General features: G+C 38.0%; 1 protein-coding gene across 1 annotated transcript in view; it reads right to left on the bottom strand.

The window, feature by feature from the left end:
- Window positions 1-1,838: 1,838 nt before the first annotated feature.
- Window positions 1,839-22,295, bottom strand: part of clybl (citrate lyase beta like) — a 73,623-nt gene continuing 53,166 nt past the window's right edge. Inside the window, exons 3-8 of the mRNA XM_084121627.1 lie at window positions 16,148-16,336; window positions 10,856-10,957; window positions 10,181-10,274; window positions 9,805-9,972; window positions 4,551-4,675; window positions 1,839-3,506 (exon numbers count right to left, since the gene is read on the bottom strand). Coding sequence (XP_083977753.1) covers window positions 3,411-3,506; window positions 4,551-4,675; window positions 9,805-9,972; window positions 10,181-10,274; window positions 10,856-10,957; window positions 16,148-16,336 — 774 coding nt within the window. The 3' untranslated portion in view covers window positions 1,839-3,410. The remainder of the gene's footprint in view (window positions 3,507-4,550; window positions 4,676-9,804; window positions 9,973-10,180; window positions 10,275-10,855; window positions 10,958-16,147; window positions 16,337-22,295) is intronic.

Here is a 22,295-nt window from a genome sequence, read left to right as displayed (position 1 = left end):
TGTGAATTAAAGCTTTTTAACAGGTTATACATAGGAAAAAGGACCATAATTAAATATGCATCAACAAAATATGCAGCATTACTGAAAATTACGCTTTCTTTCAAAAGCGTTTTACAATAAACTCACGCTGGATTTTTATGACATCAAGGTGTGCGCTAGGGATAAAACGAGTTCTGATTGTGTCTGGTTCATACACACAAGATAAAGCTAGGCTACAATATTTTTAAGACGTTGCATTGCACCTAAAATAAAGAATAACAAATAAAAAAGCAGAGTTGAGGGTCTCGAATCATTTGTAGGCTACTAACCAAAGAATAAAATAAAGTTTGCACAGACATTTGAAACGTTAAAAAACAAAAATGTTTTAAATGTATAAAATGAAGACACGAGAACAACACAATAAAAAGGTCAGCGTCTGTGTAGGTCATTCATGCACATTATTAGCCTATTATAATCATCCCTGTAATAAAGCGTATTCAGTAAGTTAATACCCCCAAATACAATAATTTGTTGTGTTAATAATTTCTCAAAATAGCTAAAGGCGTTAATTATTGAATGTTTCTCTAATGTCACCAAAAGCTATGGGCATTAATGTCGCATCTGCACCTATTTTCCATAGTGGTATAGCCTATTTCAAGCAAATTCAAAAGTCGCCAGACATTTTACAACATTACTAGAGTTCAATTTCACTCATTATACCCCCACTGCCAATAAATTAAATTTCATTTCAATTACACATTATTTCCCAAATTGTTCCTGCTTTGCTCTTGTTGTAAACGATTCGTTTTATTGCAGGGGAATTATCTTTGTTGAAATGAGTTTGTCATATATTGTCTAGTAAAAGAATGAAGTCATTATTGGGAGATCCCTTGGCGAGAAATTAGGCGAGCAAAATCCTCCCTGCCACACGGGTCCCATTGAGATTAATGAAAAATATGTAAAACGTTTCCTTTTAATTTTCCTCCGAAAGCACTTTGCATACATGCATTTTCTCTGCTGGGTTGATATCAGATAATTTATGAGAGCAATCTCAGCACATAACCATCAGGACTGTGTTTCAAGCCTAATTGAGTGCTGTCAAGATTAGGTAAGGTCCTATTCGTGTTAATTGTATTGTACTCTCTTTGGGAATACCAGTAAATGTATTTAAATAATTCCGCCTTGTGAGCTGAAAAGATTATGTCAACTTACAGGCATAATAGAAATGTCATGAAAAATGACAAAGAAGTGGGAGGAAGTAGTATTTCGCTGAACTATGAGTCCGCAAATCCTTTAAACACTGAATCATTGTCTACACAGAGCAGTTCCAAGCTAATTAATAAAATAAATGGTGCCTTTAGTGCACTGATCAGAGGATTAATTCTACTGCTAAATGTAATTTCACTTTATAATAAATAGCACATACTTCTATTACAAACATAAATGACAATAAAGGCACAAAAACCCATAAGGTAGGGGTCAGCCAAAAAAAAAAAAAAAAAAGCTAGCTTCAAATTAATGTCATATCAATCAACAGTCATATTTTCTAGAGGCTTAAGTTTCAGAGGTCATCATAGGAGCTCTTGTGTTTTGGTTGGGTGGTGTTAAAGGGATGGTTCACACATTTTTTTATTTTTTTATTATGACATTTACTCACCCCTCCAAACCTGTATGGATTTATTTCTTCTGCAAAACAATATTTCTAAGAACAAAAAAAAAAAAAAAAAAGAAAAAAAAGGGAAAAAAAGAAAGAAAGAAAATAAGTTTCTTCTGAATGTTTCAGCAGTTTTTTCATATAGTTCAAATAGATGTGGTCTAAAAACATTTCATTGTATGGACAGCAAAGACATTTTTCAAAATATGATGACAGGATATATATTTTGTACTATACCTTAATGCCAATATCAATATTAATCACATCTAACACATCAACTAACAAGTTTGTAAATAAATAATAAATATATTAGTGCTGTCAAATCACATCTAACATAAAAGTTTTTAACATAAAACGTATATTGTAACATAATATGCATTAAATGTATATTGTAAAATTGTATAATTTAGATAATTAAACGCAGGACGGCTCTAGGTGAATCTCATTGCATTGGCCTACCAATCCTACGGTCTTAGGATCTGATTGAGGGTCTTCAGACATGCTTAAAGAGTGCTTAGAGCGAAAGGGCTTGTCTGACATGAGTCCAAAAAGACAATTCCAAAGAAAATGAAAAATAAATGAGTGCAAAAGGCAGAGAGCATGGAGGGGTGGGGGGGGCGTGGAGGGGTGTGGGACGGGTGCCAGGCCGTCAGCTTACTGTCGAGCCCTTTGGGCCACTCACAGCAGCGGCTTCCATATTTTTGTTTGTGTCCCCAGGCTGGCACGGATCTCAGGCCGAGTCGCTTGCTACAGACACTATTGATCACGCCATATTCAGTTGTGCTTTATGCAGAGGCCTATATTACCATAGTGACCAACTGAACCATCAACCATTCCCCCCACCCCCATCCCAGACAAATCCGCCCCAGACATTTCTGCCAAAAATCTCATCAGCTCGTGGGAGACCAGCAGGAAGGAGCGGGAACATAGCGTACTGTAGGATGTATTCATGACAAACACGACATAAACAATAACAACGCCCTCAAGGGTGGAAAGGAAGGTCATTCATTGGGAATACCATCCTAAAGTTTTATTTCAAAAGAGGCATTCTTGTCAAAGTGAGTGCGAGGAACACTGGTGAAACAGACAACGGCGGCACATCTTGGCCATGTTCATGGTGACTCCGAAGCTGGATGGAGAGATGGGAACCACTGTCCGGGTAACAAATCCATAGAAAACTGCTGATATTTACATAGAGGGATCCCTTGCGGAGTTCTTTGTGTACGTGTTTGCGAGCGAGCGTGTGGCACGCCGCGTAGAGCTTACGCCAGGCTGCAGACACATTCAAGCCTTGTCCTGAAGAACAAAATGACTTGCTGAGTCCCCCTGAAACAAAGGCCTACAATTTAGAGCGGGATCACAGGCTCATTCTCTCGATGTTGGTTTTAGTAAATTCATGGCGGCTTCTTGGCAAATAGCGCTTTGATGTTCCGGGGCCTGGAGGAGCCTTCAGGCTGAATGGAAGCTCAACGGCAGGGCAGCTCTGTTTGTTTGCCCTTTCGCTGGGCACGCACAACCTTTACCACGGTCAATCGTCTACCCTGTCACTAGACGTGCAAGGGGCGAACATGACACACACACAAACTAATGCATAAAATGGTCATGCACCAGGAATTGCAGAAAACAAAATAATCAATCAATTACTAATTAAGTATCACATAGCACCACATCTCTGTTACTGGTTAAACAAAGCACAGATCGTTTTAGCAGTTGACGTGAAGTGCGCGGCACCGCCAGCATGGTGCAAAGTTTGATGTCTGAGGAACCCAGATTTGGCTCATTTTCCCCGAACAGTTGAAGCCATTGTGACAATGTTCTGAGCCTGCTTCAGAGACGGCATGTCAATCATACTGCCATGAAAGGTGAAAGCCCCCTGAGGAGAAGAGAACAGAACACTGGTTGAATAAAAATAAAGGTAGATATTGTCTTGAAGAACATATCCTACTACACAGCTTTAATGCAATGCATATACAACACTACAAAAGAAGGATAGGGTGGTTAGAGAGTATATATATATGTATATATATATATATATATATATATATATATATATATATATATATATATATATATATATATATATATATTACAAAGGAAGGATTTTTTTAAATGCTTGTGTTAATGGTGTTTATTGTAGCGAATCAGTAACTTCATGTTAGCTTCCAAGCCAGTGTTTCATTCAAGATGGTTGGGAATTTAAAAGTACTAAAAATACTAAGAAGCATTAGAATGAAAATGGAGATATTCTTGACAGCTGCAGGAATTAGAGCTGGAAGTCTTTTATTTGCATGCCAGATACTCCTATTCACTGCACCACTGGACTGAGAAGGATATTTCAATCAGTCTACTCGTTCACAACCTCTTAAGAAAAAAAGAGTTTCAATAATTACATGAAATATGCATCCAAAGAAACTAAATCTGCAGTTAAACTGCATCCTAAATGTAATGTTATGCTGATGGAGTCTAAAAATGATTTGTTGAGAGGCAGTAAAACCTCAGGTGGGTATTTTGCAAACATTTTCTGTAACAAATCTGCAAGGAGATCGAAGAAGGCGCAAACAAAAAATACAGGAAAACACAAAATAAATCGAGCAACTGTGTCCCGGAATTTCAGTTTGTGAGCAAAGAGCCGAGCGGGGAGAGTGCTGCTGATGCACCCCCAGGCCATCCTTAGCGTAAGAATTACTGGCAGATTGTACATTACTAGCACATCTCAGACACGCGCAGCCCTACCGAGCAGAAAACACAGGACTCAATGATGCACTAAATTAGGAACTATAATATTCAACACCTCATTTGATTTTCTCAGACAAAAGCTACAATGCTACATGCATCATGGAGGATATCTTGATGCTATATCAGGCTGGAAAATAATACAGATCTTTGTGTGGAAACTCTGGGACTACTGAATGTGCACCTTTCCCAAATTCTGATGCTCCTCGAATGCAGCGATCAGCTCCGTGGCCCACTTGATTCTCTCTGGACTGGGGGAAAATTCCTCTTGAACGGCCTTGATCTGGTTGGGGTGAATCACTTGTTTTCCTAGAAAGAACCAAGTGCAACAAAAAAACACAAACAAATAAGTCTCTAACAACATAAACAGGAAATAAATATTCCAAAGAGAACAACATATTTAAATGTCTCAAAATGAATGAATGCACGGACGGACGTATGAATGATTAAATAAATAAATTGAAATCATGAACATTCATACTTCAGTAACATTTATAATAAAATGTATAATATCATTTTTTTTATTAATAAAATATTTCTTATTTCTTTAACCACCTATCGTAATGTACATACCAATTCATTCCACAACCAAAAGTGTCCAATAATAAGAGTGAGTAGTATTTGACTAAAGATGTCAGCCCACATGTAGAATAAATATTCATTTCTAAAACTTTTTATTTGTATTTTTAGTGCACCATTAACAGTGCAGCCCACTTACATACAACACTACAGGAAGAAGTACTATTCTGTAAAAATAGAAGAAAAAAAAACCATCATCTAGGATTATTTCTCCACATTTAAAGGGCTTTGGCTCAGTAGAAGCAAAGGCATTGGTGGGTATTTTCTCCTCTTTCTCCAGTACAGCTCCCTGACCAAGAATGAATTTAGGGGACACAGCAGGGACAGAGGATGCTATGAATTATGGGTGTCATCCCGATTTTCGCCTTGTGCCCCGCTGAACTCTGAAACTTTACTGCACGCTTAGTTACACTCCAATCTGAGGCAGCCTCTGTGAGACTTCACTTGCTGTTTTTGTTACAGGCCTGTGTGAGAGCCACACACATGTACAGTCACCTCAACACACTTCATGCATACACACTACACATAGACATAGATGTCAAAGACAGCAGCATCAGCTACGTGTGTTAATGATCCAACGCTGGGGTGAAAAATAGATACATTTTTTATAAATAAAACTACAAATGACCATGAAATGATCAATAATGTCCATGCACTTACTAAATCTACCTCTACAAAACACAAGCTTTGTGAGCATCTGATCAATTAAAATGATTTCTTTCTTTTTGGTTTTTTCTTTTTTAAAATGTCCATAATCTATCAATCAATCAATAATTTATTTCTAGAGCATATTTAAAACATTTAACTAACTTAGCCAAACTAAGTAATAATAAGTAATATAAGCAAAATAAGTAATAATATTATAATCTGTCGTTTATTTTTATTGAATAATTTTATTAATAATAATATTGATATTAATAAATATAATATTGGGTTTTAGAAAGACCTTATGTAAATAAAAAATAACAACAACAATAATATAATAATAACCAATAATATTATTAGTATTTATTTATGTAGGGCCTTTGTAAAACCCAAGGTTGCTTCATTGACACAGTGGGTACCATTTTCAAATATACATTTCCTTTTCCACCCTACTTTGCTGCATCGGCTAAGAAGCTAAAACGGATTATGGTCATGGAGGCTGAAACCTTATTCTCAAAAATAACATCTGTCCAGTACGGCACCATAATAATCAGGGACGTTTTCCCAGATCAAACCTTTAGGTGATGATATAAAAAATAAATAACTGAAAAATAACTGTTACGCTCCGCTTTAGCTCGTCTCTTAAAAACAAACACAGAAAGGTATCTAGCTGACAGCCGTAGAATTTAATACATGAGAAAACCATTAGCTCCATCTGTGGGTCTTTCCCCAGCTAACCCATCTGAAACAGCTTCTGCCATGTGTTATCTATTGAGATCCCACATAATTTAGCACACAATATTACATATTGCAGCATTATGTCAGTCATATGTTAACACGGTCTTGCAACAGCACAGGTGTTACTTTCTGCATCTTTTACACATTGCCGAAGCCAAATACTGCAAGGTACGACTTGGAATCTGATGATGCAGCTGAGAGTGAACGAGGCGTCAGGTTAACCAATGACAGCTAAGCATGCGCTTTAATGTAAATAAACCAAACCAGCTTGGTGACTGTGTTTTCTATTTGAGCCAACAGTGCTGCAGAAGGAAGAATCACCAGTGTGTGTGTGTGTGTACTGTCCCTCTGCTGCTCTGGAGGAGACGGCCTGTTGGATCAACACCCTAAAGCTGAGGCTCAAGGTCCATGTTTGTGACGCCCATCCCAGAAAAGACTGGCAGGGGGTCGTTCCCTCACATCAACAAAATATGCCCCTTCCCCAGACTGCCACCTGTTCAGGAGCTGTCTGTTCTGAGCCAGCTAGTGACAGAGTGAGCAAGGGGGGCGTGGTGAGCCCTTACGCCGCGCCGCTATTGGCCGGCTGCAGTGCATCATTAATGTTCCCCAATGCCATTTGGCCAATCACAGGGTGCCATCTGTTTTGAGTGTGTCTGGTTGGCTCACTACCATTTAGCAGAGTACCACTGTTAAGATGATTCTCAAAATCTCACTTAGAAGGACAGAATTTATGAAAAAGGCAGAAAAACAACAACAGAAAAAGATAAACGTGAATAAAAGAAAGAAGGAAAATCTTATTTTGAATGATCTTAAATAATATATAACCTTTTTATATTGTTTCATTTTAGGAGACCAGCAAAAAAAATCGTATTCATTATACAGCACCATACATGTGTAGCTACTGTATGACTCGACTTAAGGGCCAAAGTCAATTCACAGGTGGGGAGTTCAGGGAAGTAATGTTTAGACAATATGTGTGAAGTAATACATACAAGAGGAGAGGATAAAATTTATGGTAAGACTCATCTTAATTTGTAACTTTTTGGCCTGTCTGTTTTGTACCAGATTTAACTGCTTGTCTGTTGCTAAAGATGTGATCATTGTAGTATTTAGCCCAATTATTATTTTCAAAGGAATATATTTATTTAAGAACAAATATATTGGAAAAAGTGTTTCTCATGGTAGATAAAATGCCCGATTAGTTATTTGAAAATATTTTAGATAAGTCTGCCAATTTATTTCTAAGAACACACTGAAGCACATTTTCTGATTACAATTTTAAAACTTTAAAATCAGAAACATAAAGCTACACTTTCCTGATTTAAAATAAATAACTAAAGTACATTTTGAAAATACAAAAAAATAGTGATTTCAACTAACCATTTTATTAATAAAAAGTTTAAAACCATTCTGAGACCCCAATTATTGTATTTGCATTAAATATTATAGTAATAGATTTGCTCATGCAAGTTTAATACAAAATAAGAAGAAAAAAATTGGCTAAACTACATTTATCTGCATGCAATCTTAATTGCCTACGGATTAAAACCCACTCACTGACACACACTTCACACTGAGGGTGTAAACTGTAAACAGTGTTTCTGTAGGCCTCCTCACACAGGGACCTCAGACTAGCAGTGGCAAACAGAACGGCGGTGAGCTGAGCGCATGCTACACGAGGAGCCGTTCCAATTCAGACTCGCGCGAGAGGCAGAAGAGAGTCATCAAACCCGACCCCACCTGCCTAATGACAGGCTGCTGAACAGAGCGCCCGGCTGATGGGCTGCAACATGGCATGGTCAACCTGCGGGCTGGCTGCTGGGGAAATACAAACAACCAACCTCGCAGTGGCACCCTGATGGACATCCTGGGACACCACAAGCCGTAAAATAATGATAAAAAGTAAAGAATTCAGTTGGCTCACATGAATATTTGCATTTTTAAATTGTTGTATGGTAACCAGTTTCTGCTAAAATACAAAAATGACTCAAGTAAAAAAATGTGGTAATTTACTGCACTGTACTATCCATTACAATCATCAAGAAAAACAAAACAAATGTCAGAAAGATTCTGAAAGTCTTTTGCATAGTTTGAAGGCAATCCAATATTAATTAATTATCATTTTACAGTAGTAGTAATAATATGGTATTTTTGGAGAGACTATGGTTATCATGGTCATTTTTATAATGGTTGTAAATGCTCTTCAATGAATTGATGAATTCATGAATTAAATATTATAATATTCTATTAAATATAATATTCTATAAAATATTAAAAGCTTTTTTTTCCCCAGAGTTGAATGATAATAAAAACGGTGGCTTAAATTAAATTCGGTGTTAGATGGAATTATTGATTAATTTTGATGTTTAAAAAAAGTTTTCAAAAAATGGCATGAAGAAAAACAAGACAAGTGAAATGTTCTTTAGCAGAGGAGTGCGGTGTTCTGGAGGAATGGCAGTGCTAGTGTATACAGAGATGTGCATGGAGAACAGTGTGTATTCTGCAAACAGCAATTACATATTCATTAGCGGAGGCTCAGAGGAGGGCTGTGTCTGGCCTCCCGTGGCCAGTTACCCGCTCACCAGGACTCCACACACACACACACACACACACACACGTACGTACGCACAGACGCACATATAAACACATACACACACACACACACACACACACGGACGGACGTACGCACACACACTTTCCTGGCTACAAACCCACACATCGCTAAGCTGTGAACATACGTCTATCTCCGACAAACACACTCGCAAATAACAGATACACATTCACACAGGCAAATAAAAAAACATTCACGCACGCGCACACTGACAAACACATGCCTGTAACTTTCTTTTTAAAATTTCATGTACCGTATGTAGGACATTAAATGATTGGGTAATAAATCAAATCACCAATGCAATATGGGCAACATTATAATTATAAAACAGATGCCACAAAGTGTTGCAGATTTCAAATATAACAACCAGCACTAATGTCAGCACTAATAAGGTAGATGTCTGATCAAATATAAGATGTAGAGGAACTCAAAGGTGTAGGAACAGAAATATTAAAAAAATACACAAAACAACCCACTAATCTCCAGAGGATAAAATATATAATTTATGAAATGTAATTAATATTTTCATTAAGGAATTTTGCAAGTTAAATACAAGTTGTGCTCTATTCATCGCATCTGTGGCAAGTTGTCCATTACCACTTGTTTTTAACCTGGAATATCCCTTTAAGATGAATATTATGATGTCAATCACTTCTGCCAATCACTGGTTCTCTTACTTGTTTTGCTCATGCAACAGAAATGTTTTCCAAGTTCTGCCAGTATATTCTCTATATGCTATTATGCTTATGTTAGTGCATGAATTTTCATTGAAATCATTTGAGAACCAAGACCCACTTAAAGGAGGACCAGGCAAAAATGCAATACAGTAAGTGAACAGAAAAGAAAAATGATGCAGTCAGCGTACCAGTGAAGCCCATGAGTGCGCCCTCTCTGGCCTGCTGCCTCAGTCCTTCCACATCCTGATAGTCGATGTAAACAAGGTCGATCGCCTGGAGACCGAACGCTTTGGTGGTGACCACCACTTTCTGCCGAGCGTATAGGAGTTCTTTAGCGTCTTTAGTGCGTGTGGCTCCTAGATCAAAAACATCATTTTTAAAAATCCCAAGCATCATATAACAGATAAATATGTGCAGTTTGAAGGGGTATTAATGACATATTATCATACAATCGCATCTTTTACATTAACTTATCATTATTTTTGGTGCTGTCACAAAACAAAGCAAAAAAATAACAAAGTGGAAAAAAGGTTTATTAAAGAGAGAGATAAAAACATAGCAGACCTATGCTGGCGCAAAAGTCATCTGACCCAAAGACAACTCCGTCATGATGAAGACCTGCCTTTGGCCCAAGATCTCGAAGTGCTTCACACACTGCCTTCAAGAGAAAGAGAAAATAAAGAGCTGTGCAAATGTGTGTGTGTGTGTGTGTACTTTGGCACTCAATAATTTTCCACCAATACTCCCTTTATCGCTGTCCATGCCTCTGTTCTTTATATTTGTGTTTAGAAATGGAACTATATCAGATATTAAAAAAAAGAAACACACACACACAATTAATGGCCCGTCTCTGTCCCTGTGGATGGAGGAATCTAGAAATCTGTGAAGACCATCCAAGGCTGCAACTAACCCCAGAACCAGGACTAGTGAGAGACAGTCTGGAATGTGATATGACCGTGTCAGGCGCGGAGCAGATGGAATTTCTTGAATGCTTTTGTTGGGTTCCAAATTAATTTCACTTCTTGCTGTGACTCTGCAAAATTTCCCTGTCTTGGCTCTGGGATTCTGTCTAGCCAGCACAACAGAGGGTTTGGGGGAGGGGGAAGAAAAATAATCAAAAGAAAAAAAGGAACTGCATATTTTATAAGCAGACAAAAAAAAAAACATGACTTCGGCCATTTTTTTTCCTGATAGGGGCATTTTTAATATCTATAACTTAAAATATAAGGTGTTATTTACCTTAAAATTCAGCAGACCCAAAGCAGTTTCCACAAAGGTGACCAAGCGGATGGGTTCCTCAAGCTCTCTGCCTTTTAAGTACCTCTGAAACCTGTCAACAAACTGAAACAAACACACACACACACACACACACACACACACAGTCAAAAACAGTTTAAACAGAAGACATTGTTTAAAAGCCTAATTAAATTGAAAAACTTCTGACTCAGGGTTTTGGAGAAAGAAGAAGAATAAAGAGATATGGCTTCAAAAACTTGACAGGATTCACACAGTCTTTGGACAACTCCTGTTTCACAGAGGCCCTCGAGATATACTACAGGTTCCTGTCTGAATTTACAAAGAAAGGAGTGCTGAATATGAAAAGGGAAGGGATGAGATTTGAGCTGTCTGGGAGTGCATTTCATTTCAGTTTTAGGCAGAGCCTCGGCTTCCCCCGGCGGACAGACTCGTGAGACTTGCGATGTGTGATACGACACTTCTCCGAGCTATTCATTTTACCGCTAATATTTGAGCTTACCTAAGAAGGTTTTAAAATGAAGTTTGGTGCTTTGAAGACCAAAGCATTCTGATTTTTTCCAACAGACCAGTTCACAGCTAGCCGTGGACTGCCAGTGGGGTTGCCCAAATTCCAAAATCTATCATCTGGAAACACACAAAAGCTCCCTCTGTCAGATATTTTCTTTTAAAGCCTGTACAAAAATAAAAGGAGGGGGGAAGGGAAGGGAAGGGAAGGAAAAAAAAAAAAAACTCAAAGCAGAAAAGTGTAATTCCCTGTCCCCCCCGTTCCGTCTCTCTTTCACACATTGGGGACAGCAGATTAAAATAACCTCAGGTACGTCAAGGCTAGTTTTCCAAATAAAGGCTAAAATATCCCACACACACTTGTTTTATTAGCTCAAAGAATATGCCTTCATTGAGGGATTTTTTTCTAATGGGGGAATTTTAATCATCTCCCCATTCAATCTCAGTAGGATAAATCATATCTGAGAGATTTGCATAAATATAAACCATCAAAGACTTTTCATCTTCAAAGGGGTTTTCAAGACCCAATAAGCTTTGTACTGTAATCATCTGAGGTCACAACCCTGCAGGAGTAATGCTGCTATGGCAACATAAAAACGCCAACGGCTTAGCATAATATTCCCCTCGAACAGAGAAAAGGGAGGGAGAGGGTAGGGCTTGTTTGGCGGCCCTTCTATTTCCTCACTGTTTCTTTTATCAGACGCCACACTGCCCTCTCCGACGGCTCCGTATTTCTGCGCAAAATTATAGCCACTTGGCAGAGAAATTAAGCATTTATAGCCCTCAATCAAACGAAAAGCTCGGTCCCGTCACGAGGTGCCATTAGGAAGTCGATGAGTGACAACAAATTACAGGTGTGCTTTTACTACACTGAAGTAATGGGAATGGTCAGCCCTTTCAATATTTACACAGTCTGAGCATTGAACCGCACTTGTGCAAACGCTAATACCACTCTCAGGTGACAAGCTTTTCCGGTCGCTATAGGCTGCTTGTGAAAACCCACACTTCTCGACAACAAGTGCCACGGCGGCCCCATCCACCATGATCCGGATGGAAACGAGGCAGGGATTTTGGGGCGAGGGAGCCGCTAGAGCGAAAAAGGCGGCAAGTGGATAAGTTTCAATTAATTCTCTTCAAAAGAGGGCCAGATTAAATGTTTCCGGCCTGCTGAAGTGCTCATTTCACCGTGTGGTGGTGGTGGTGGAGGGGGGAGAATTAGGAGCGGACGGGGAGGGACGGGACTCGAGCTGGTTCCTTTCAGAACTCAGTAGTGTGGCGGCCAAAGAATGCGCACAGCTCCGAATCTGTGGGAGAATTGTCTGTGGACAAAAGGAGGAGGGGGGGAGAGTTACGCCTGTTATAGTCCAATAAGCCTTGTCAGTCAAACAAGCACAGAGAGAGAGGATAGAAAGGGAGAGTAGAAGATTTTCACACAAAAGGAAACAAGTAAGTCCATCTTTTAGCAACAAATCAGTCTGGAGGTTCCTCTGCTCATCTACGTTAAAAAGGGGAAGAAAATAAACAACAGAGGGATTTAGGGTCGGTCGGCCGCCGGGACGAGAAGAAGAGGAGGAGAGAGAGATAATCAGGCTTGTAGTGGTACGACTTTGTGATGTGTGTTGGATTAGACACTCACTGACTGCTCATCAAAAGACACAAACACATACATAAGGGAAAAAGAGATATTTAATGCTAATTTAATAGCCGACGATTATTTTATTAAAAAATAAACAGTAAAAAGTACCATTATTAAGCTCCCTCTTCATTCCAGAGTAAAACATGTTACAACATCACTGGATTACTCAAACTAAAAACAATTAATTTTGTAAAAGGCATCAAAATGCTGCGGTTTAAAATAGTTTATTCAGCATGTTGTTATTTTCTTTAACTTGCGAAAGTTGCGGTGCATCCAGATTTCCCTCACAAAAGCAACCATAGCTTCTGCAGTTACTGTTACTAATGTATGCCTAAAATAAAGTAAAAAAATAAATAATAATAATAGTTTAAAGCAAATAGAATTACAAAAAATAAACAGTTGTTGAAAATGTATTGAAAAACGTTTGCCTGCCATTGATTGGTCAAACAGGTAGTCCTGCCCCCTAACTCATGCCATTGGTTGAATCAATGTTGCTGTGTCAGACAGCACAAACAAACAGACCAATAACAGCACAGAACCACTGTCCTTTTAAGAGGAATTAACCTACAAATGACTTGCATGGTTTCTGCATATTAAACAGTTTTTTTTGTTGTTGTTATCACTAATACCAAGATACCACAAAAATAATTTGTGGCAACAAAAACTGTAGTAACTATGGTATTTTTTTTTTTTTTACAAAAACTACAGGTGCCCAACCGTGGTCAATTTTGGTAAGGACTCTATATAACCAAGTATGATAATGTATCTAAACTGTTCAGATCTGTGAGACACAACAAAAGGGAGAGAAAGAGAAAGATAGAAACATCCTCTCCTTTCATGTTTGTCTCACGCCACTTTCAAAGCAATGGGCCCATGTCAGGTCAGTGCTACATGACTTCCTCTCCGCTCACAATCTCCCATATCCTGCTGCGGCTATGAGCTCGACCGTGTGCAAAGCATGTGGAGAGCATGTTCTAACCCCCACCACATATGTGTGCACTTTTTTAATGCATTCACACACACTGTATTACTCAATGTGACATGTGTAGGGGTTGTATTGATTTTCGAGTGGCTTAGTGGGTAGTGCATAGCAGATAGCATAGGTAATTTTACTTGGACAAAACTCTGAAAATAGGGTTATTACTACAATGATAGTAAGATTATAATATAATTGGAATATTACAGTTTCAGTAAGTATATAAAATATATATATGCGCATGCGTGCGTGCGTGTAATGTATATTAATAAAAATTAAATCATAATAATATATACACACGCACGCAAAGCGCACACACACACACACACACACACACACACACACACACACACACACACACGCGTATAATGGCTATTCATTTAAGTTGTTGTTTATGAACTACTCTATGGACAGCAAATATTTTTCAGCAATAGACAAAATGGCAGTGAACAAGAATGAGAGAGAGAAATATGAGCACCTGTCAGCAATTAAAAAGGGAAGAAAAAGAGCGGCCCGGGAAATATATGAGCACTAATTAAAACCACTAGTTAAAAACTTCCTGCTTCAAGCCTAAACTAACTGTGAGCAACAGACTAGGGGCCCCCTCCATCTCTCAGCCTCCCTCCCTCCCTTCATCTACCTAGTTAAGACATTGTGGCTTCTTTCAGGTCTTTTCAGTGCTCATGCAGAGTAGCTGAATACTGCAGATTTGGGCTGGGTTGGCTGGTTGGGGGAAATGAGCTGGAGGGATTTGGGGGCTGGTGTATTGGCTGTGCTGGGGGCCTCCTGGGGCCGACTACCAGAGGAAGCCCTGCTTTGATGGACGAACAAACGTCTTGAAGAATCCTCAACACCTCCTGCAACTCACACATGGAGGTGATCAGGAGGAATGAGTGTTTTGTGGCTTTTAGACCATGTCTGCTAGCTTTAAGACCTATTTGCTAGTGTCACTGACTGACTGACTGACCGACCATCTCTATAATAATGAGATCTACGAGTGGCTAAAGTGTCCAACAGCTTTGATTTTAGAATATTTTTGCATTAAACATCAAAGCTCAACATTGCCAGCTTCATGGTAGGTTTATTGAAGAGGCCCTGTGCTTCCAGGGGAAAGAAGTATTTTGTGACATCTGTCTTGTGAAGCTAGTTTTAAAATGTCATGGCTTTCTTGAGCTGATGCCAAGATACACAGCCCCATTTCTCCCCGGGCCTGACTACAGAGATCAAGTCCTCTGTACAGCCTAATAGAAAAGATTGTTATTATTGCTTTGAAAAGACCTGCGGTTTCTTCTTACCCTGCGAGTTCAGAGAGTGTTGTGTTCTATACAAATGATGGAAAATGCAAGAGCACATTAGAGGTATTTTTAGTTTCTCATTTTTCACATTAAGCAGGTCATAGTCTTCAATTTGTGGGATAAAATTATCATGAATGTCACATTAACTATAATCTAACCATAATCATATGGAAACATATGAGTCCTCAATGTACAATTCAATGTTTGCTAAATGTACTGATAAAAAAAAAAAATGTTGGGGGGAAGAAAACACATTTGCTTTCAAAAGTTTGGCCTCTGTAAGATTTTTTTTAATGTTTTTGAAAGAAGTCTCCTATGCTCACCAAGGCTGCATTTATTTGATCAAAAATACAGTAAAAACAGTAACATTATGAGATATTATTACAATTTAAAATAACCGTTTTCTATTTTAATATATTTTAACATATATTGTGTATGGCAAAGGTGAATTTTCAGCATCAGTCTTGCTCAAGAAACATTTCTTATTATTGTAGCATAATAAATGTATTTTCTGACACTTTTGATTTAATGCATCCTTGCTGAACAAAATATTTTATATATGACCCCACACTTTTGAACAGTAGTGTGTACAGTATAATGGAAAATGTATGATTTTCAGAAAATATTGACTAAAATGTTGCTCTGTTCCTCACACAAAGCTGCCATGGTTAAGCTAGACTTGAAAAATAAGACATGGATTGTATGGACTTCTTTTATGGTGCTTTTAAAATATTTTTTGGCCACTGTACTGTATCATTTCCATGTATTCTTTTGTATTCCACAGAAAGCGTATAAATATTGACAGAGTGCTCTTTTAGGTCAACTCTTTGTTTAAAGTGCTTAAAGAGTCATGATTCACTCACCCACTGCACCTCTCCTGTGTTCTCCACCTTTGGCAGCATGAGAGCTGTGGGCAGCACGTCCGCCTGTAGAATAACCTCCATGTCGGCTTCGGCCAGGCCACTAGACACAGAGTTCAACCGTACACACTTCTCCGTACGCCCCAGATCCAGATCAGCCAGCATCTTTGGGATGGTTTTCCGAGCTTCCTCCTGTGAAAAAAGGAAAAAAAGAAATCACTTGTGCCATTGTGTCAAAAAGTGCTTATTTCTCCACAGCAGATAATACAGCATGACATTTCTCAATGCAGGCTGGACCACAAAAATGAAAGGGTGACCCAACTGTTTATGCTCAGCTGGGTCACTATTCAGTGATGTAATACACACACAATATGATTGCAAATAAACACTGAATGGTTATGTTACCCAATTCAGACTCTCTATTTGACAAGGAACACAGGCTTATGGGTATCAAACCTGCAAAAAAATGATTGAAAGTAGGTTAGGCAGGTTTATTGTTTGCTTTTGTGCTACTGGATGACTATGATTTGTGTTTACCTGATAAACGGGAGGAAATATGTCACGTATGAAAAGCTACAAGCAATAAAAATGGCCATTGGAGCACTTTTAAAAAGATAAAGATGCATCAGTTTGGACGAGCGGATGTTATGTGAATTTACAGGGAAGTGGCGGTTGGCGCCTGGGATTACGGTGCGGAAAAAGATCTAGTGAGAGGGATCAACCTCACTACAGCTGATCCACCAAAGGCCATAAAATGAAAAGCCCTGCACACAAGTCTTCCACACAAACACCACAGACACATGACCAATGGAAGTGGAGGGAGGAAGAATCAAAGTTAAAGCCAAGTTCCAGGGCCTAACTGTGACACAGCAGCACACGCCAGGAGATTCAAACCAGATGCAGCTCAAGAGACTGAATGTAGGTGGGAGGGAAAGGTCCAAAAAGATGAAGTTTCCATTGGTCGGAAAACAGCACTCCGTCCAAAGGGAAATGTGGTCTCAGTTAAACAGGAGGAGGAAACAGTAGCTCAGGAGTTGTCAGGTTAGATCAGAGGAGGGATGAGAAACGTCAAGAGAAAGAGGGGAGGGGGGTTAGCTCAGGGGTTCATTTAACTTGAATAAGAGTAAGGTCATCCTCACACCATCCACACAACTAGGGTCACATCTACCCAAAAACTGTTGAACTTTAGCCTAGACCATAACGGCCAAATACATGGCATTTATATCAAGATTAGAGATAATTCATAAAAAGGAATTCATTAAATGATAATAATTAATAATTAAATAAATATAAGTATAATAATTAATAATAAAATGAATTAATCTTACAAGGTATGTACGGTTTTTTAATTTAAGTTTTAGTCTAATAATCATCCAGGTGTTATGGTGTCAAAAAACACAAAAAGAAAAATAACAAACATTTGGTTCTGCATATCAGTTACAAGACACTTAAACAAAAATAACCATTATACATGTTGGTTATAAAAAAAAGGGCAAAGATGATCAATCTCTAGTCTAGATCTGTAACCCCCTTTTTAGATGAGCCTGCATGACCGTAAAACTCAGCCTTTTGAACTGGTAATCACAACCGGTCTCCCTTAAACTAGATCTAAAATAACAATGCTGTCAACCATTTTTATTAGAAAAAATGTGTATACAAGCTGTGAAGTCTTCTATATGACATGTGAAGCATTGCAGATATACTAGCAAAACAGATTAAAACCAAAACACAGTCTAGACACTCGCATGTCTAAACTAACATTGTGGTCCTCAACTTACAGTTTATGTTGAGAGTTGTTGAACTGTAAAATGAACACAAAAGATTCCTCAATAGGAAGTCATACTGTATGTATGCTTATAGCCTATAATATATTTGAAGATCACAGTGGTAATATTAGGAGGGCCGACGGATTTATGAAGCCATAACTCAGCATTCGTAAAGCTGTTCCATGGTGGATCCAGTTTGAGTCCTCCAGTATAATCCAAGACTGATCCAGTGTCTTTGACACTGCCGAACCACTGTTCTTTGTATGTCTGGTATCACATTCACTCTTAAACAAAAACATGAGGCTTTGAGTAACAAATCAACATCAAAAAGCACCTATATCAAGTCAAAAGATATGAGAGTATCTAGAAATGGACCAATCAGACTGAAATAACCACTGAATTGTGTAATGCTATATCAAACCTTCATGCCACACGATTCTCTGCTTTTTATCACCACATTTCGCTTTGAACTGATATTCCCGACAGAAAAACATTTGAATTTCTATCAGTAGGAAGGGCTCGCTATTTCATCTCCCCTCACAATAAATTGACAGAAAGAACATTCTCAAGAAGATCTCGGGCTCCTGAGGGGACCCAGCCATTCCGAGCCGGAATAAAAGTACTTTGAAAGCTGAAATGTTTTACATTAAATGGAAGCCCGTCCAACTAGTTGCTTCAAAAGACCCTTCCCCAATCACACAGCATCCCACAGAGTGACCAGGAGAATCGCAGGTTTGAGGGATCTTTGATTCCTTCCATCAAGCCCATCATTAAAGCTCAACACAGTATCATGACAGCACGTCCACAAAACACTCAAAACAAAGGACAGACTTTAAAGTTGGTAGACGCTGACTTCTCATTTTAAAAAAAGGTCAGATCTTTTACATTTGTAGAGAATTTGGACTCCAACTGTGAGATATGTCAAGAAATGGATCTGCGTTTGGATTATTTAGTGTCTAATCAAAGCGCAGGAAAAACGTGTGGTTTGTATGACATTTGAAATGTATAATGATTTTGTATAGATTTGCATTATTAGAAATGAGAGCAAGAAATGTGAGAGGGAGGGACAAGAAGCAACTCAATTAGATATATTTCCATTTAATGTTTCTCACTCTATTATTTTTTCATCCCAGCTTCTTCCAACCAACCATGACACTTACGATTTCAAAAACGATGTGTAATCTAAGCAAACAATGTCTCACGGACAGTGTCTGACAGGTGATGCACTGGGCATCTGGAGCTCTATTCCAGATGAATGACTAACAGATCCAGCATCTGATTCCGCATTTGTCCGGTTACGCATGAGAGGGAAGCCTGTCCCTCTAGGCTCGCTGCTAGATTCTCTCAGCCTCTCGAAAACCGCCACTTCTCTTCACACTGTGAGGCTGAAGAGTGATCTGTTACTACTTCAGAGCACTGCTCAGGCAGCTCACATTTTACTGACTGGTTCTGCCAATCAAAACAGAGGGCTGTAATTTGATAATGAGAGAGGGACAATATGTGCACTTTTCTTTAAAACTCAGCGTTTTGTGATATGCTGGGCTGCACTGGACTCCCAGCATTAAGATGATAGAGAGGTTGCTGGATTGAAGCGTTCAGATGGGACTTTCAACATCTGCCGTTCACAGTTAACTGGAGGCTTATTGTTCATGGCCTCTATTTACTTCTGTTCTAGAAGTACTTGAAATGTCTGTCATCATAATCTGATTTTAAGCAACACAATCTACACATTTGATAGCTGTGCCAGTAAAAACTTCAACCTAAACAAATAATGCTCAATGTGCTAACAGTGTAGCTCTGTGATGCAGGATGCATGTGAGAATTTCTTCTGCTTTTGAAGTGCTGAAGGAAAAACATCTAAGCTTGTGATGAGAGTGGGAACAGAAGATATTTGTGTCTCTGGGGAAATGACAGAGCTCAGTTTTTCTCAGGGATTTGTACTGCATCAAAGTTTTATAGGTAGCAACTCTGAGAGAATTATCTAATACTATTCAAAGACAAACAGAAAACACCATACATAATTGCCAAGTAAAGATCTCTGTAACTTTTCAAAGCTGATTATGATTGGACTTTTTTCTAGTTGTGTTGCAATCATAAAAGTAGTCATGTAGACACTTTACACAAATATAGGGCCTGATTTGTTTAACAATTTGTTTTCTTTTTGTCACAACCCTTATATTTTCACAACCCTGTTACCAAAGTTTTGCATATAATTTAAAAATAGATTAAAGGAATATACATTAAATAAACACAATTACATTTATGAAATTGATAAAATAACGACAACAACTATATATATATATATATATATATATATATATATATATATATATATATATATATATATATATATATTTATAAGAAAATATATGTTTGACACTGTGGAACAGGGTTGAGCTTGACAAAGGCAGTCAACACTACAATTTAATGTACAAAGTAAGAAATTGGAATGATTTTATTTATTTTAATTTAAAAAATGTACATTTCTTATAACAGAATAAAACTAAATTTTACCTTTTCATGGAAAATTTATAATCTGGATTTTTTTTATTACACTAACCCATCTCTACCTGGCCATGCTCTTTATATTGAAGACACGAAGGTGTTTCTTACCCAGTTTCCTCTTGCTGGAAGGCTGATTATTTGCTAGACACTTATAAAAGCAAAGGTCGTATTTTTAAAAAGTGGCATTACATGGAGTACCCGGGGCACATGGAGCATTGGCAGTAACTGACTTTCAATTTTCTAGCCATTAGAGTAGTTCACACCTGCTGCCTGCCAGAGCTTTATAACAAAGTCACCTTTCTGTGTCAAGTGTGCCATGTAAAGCAAAGGAGAACTTAAATAATAATAATAATAAAAAAATAAAATAAAAAATAATACTAACAACAACATGCTATAGGACACAACAAATCAGAGTAACAGTCCTTCAAAGTAGAGCGATGTGAAAGTCCAGTGAATTATGCAATGCAATTATCTTGCTAAATCATGCTTAAAAAGCTGGAACATTTTGACGTTTATCAGTTGTTTATACAATATAGCACTGATCCGACACAAACCACGAGAGTGTGATCAAGTCACATTTTGTCAAGAAACAAAAAATAATAATTACGATAATAAATAATAATAATAAATATAGCTGCAAGCAGCAATGAAATAGCAAAGCACAAAAAAGGCACAATAAGTAATGCAAGCATGGCTGGGAGCTTCAGAGCAACTGCAACAATGAGTAATTAAAGACTTTTTTTAAAAGTTTGGTGTCAATATGCCAAAGCGTTGCAGAGTTACAGCCTCAGCATCAGCTTGGCATCAGGCCTTTTAATACATTTTTGACAGGAATAGACTGAAGATGATCTAAGCCAATTGCCGAAAATTGGACCAACGGTCTAGGAGTTAGAAAAAAATTGGTTTTTAAATCAATTTTTGTAACGATTCGTTAATGCGTTCATAAATACAGCATTTTACGACAAAATTCTAAATGGCCGACATGGGAAACTTGGGAATCATTTGACTCGATATGCTGCACTGAATCAAAAGAGTTATTAGCAAAGTTATAAAATATAAACTAGCCATTGGAGAAAAACAAAACAAAATATAAAATAGCAATTTTATACATCTCCTGACCAGTAAGTGGCGTTGTGCAGAAACGCTGCAAGTAACCTCAGGTCATGCTTGTGATGACATGTACCAAGATTGTTCTCAATATGCTAAAGCATTGTGGAGATATAACCTCACATCCATTTTAATGCGATCATTGTCGAATTTGTTTGTGCTTTATTCGAGAACGGTTCGTTTCATCAAAAAGCTTTGAATAACTTTATGCCATCATTGTTTCTAGCCCTTACAGTTCAAAAGTTATTAGCATAAACGTAAGTGCAACTTTGGACAGTTGGTGGAGCAAGAGGAATTGAATTAGAGACAAAATTGGTTGGTTAATGTTCAGACTGTCCTTCATCTGTGTGCCAAATATAATAATTTTCCCACAAACATTTCTATGGGCTGCCATAGACTTCAACAGTGGTAGTAGTAGTAGTAGTAGTGGTGGAGGAGGAGGAGGAGGAGGAGGAGGAGGAGGAGGAGGAGGAGGAGGAGGAGGAGGAGGAGGAGGTGAAGAACATATACAATAGGTGCCTTCGCATCTTTGCTGTTTGGCCCCTAATAATAAATTATAAAATGAATATGCAGATTTGGCATGAACATATGTTATTTGCATTGCAAGATAAAAAAATGGGTTAATATGTATTAGATTACATGCTAGATAAAATACTTTAAAATTGTAAAAGACTGTAGATGAATCAAGTTGACAGTCTTTTTCATTCGTAATGTTGTTGAATCAAATTCCTTATGGAGCTAATCTCTAATCATGTGTTGTTATTCTAATAAGA

Source organism: Abramis brama, assembly GCF_963993115.1.
Source record: "Abramis brama genome assembly, chromosome: 8".
Taxonomy (NCBI): Eukaryota; Metazoa; Chordata; class Actinopteri; order Cypriniformes; family Leuciscidae; genus Abramis; species Abramis brama.
The sequence above is the reverse complement of the archived record's forward strand: the minus strand, read 5'-3'. Positions and strand labels throughout refer to the sequence as shown.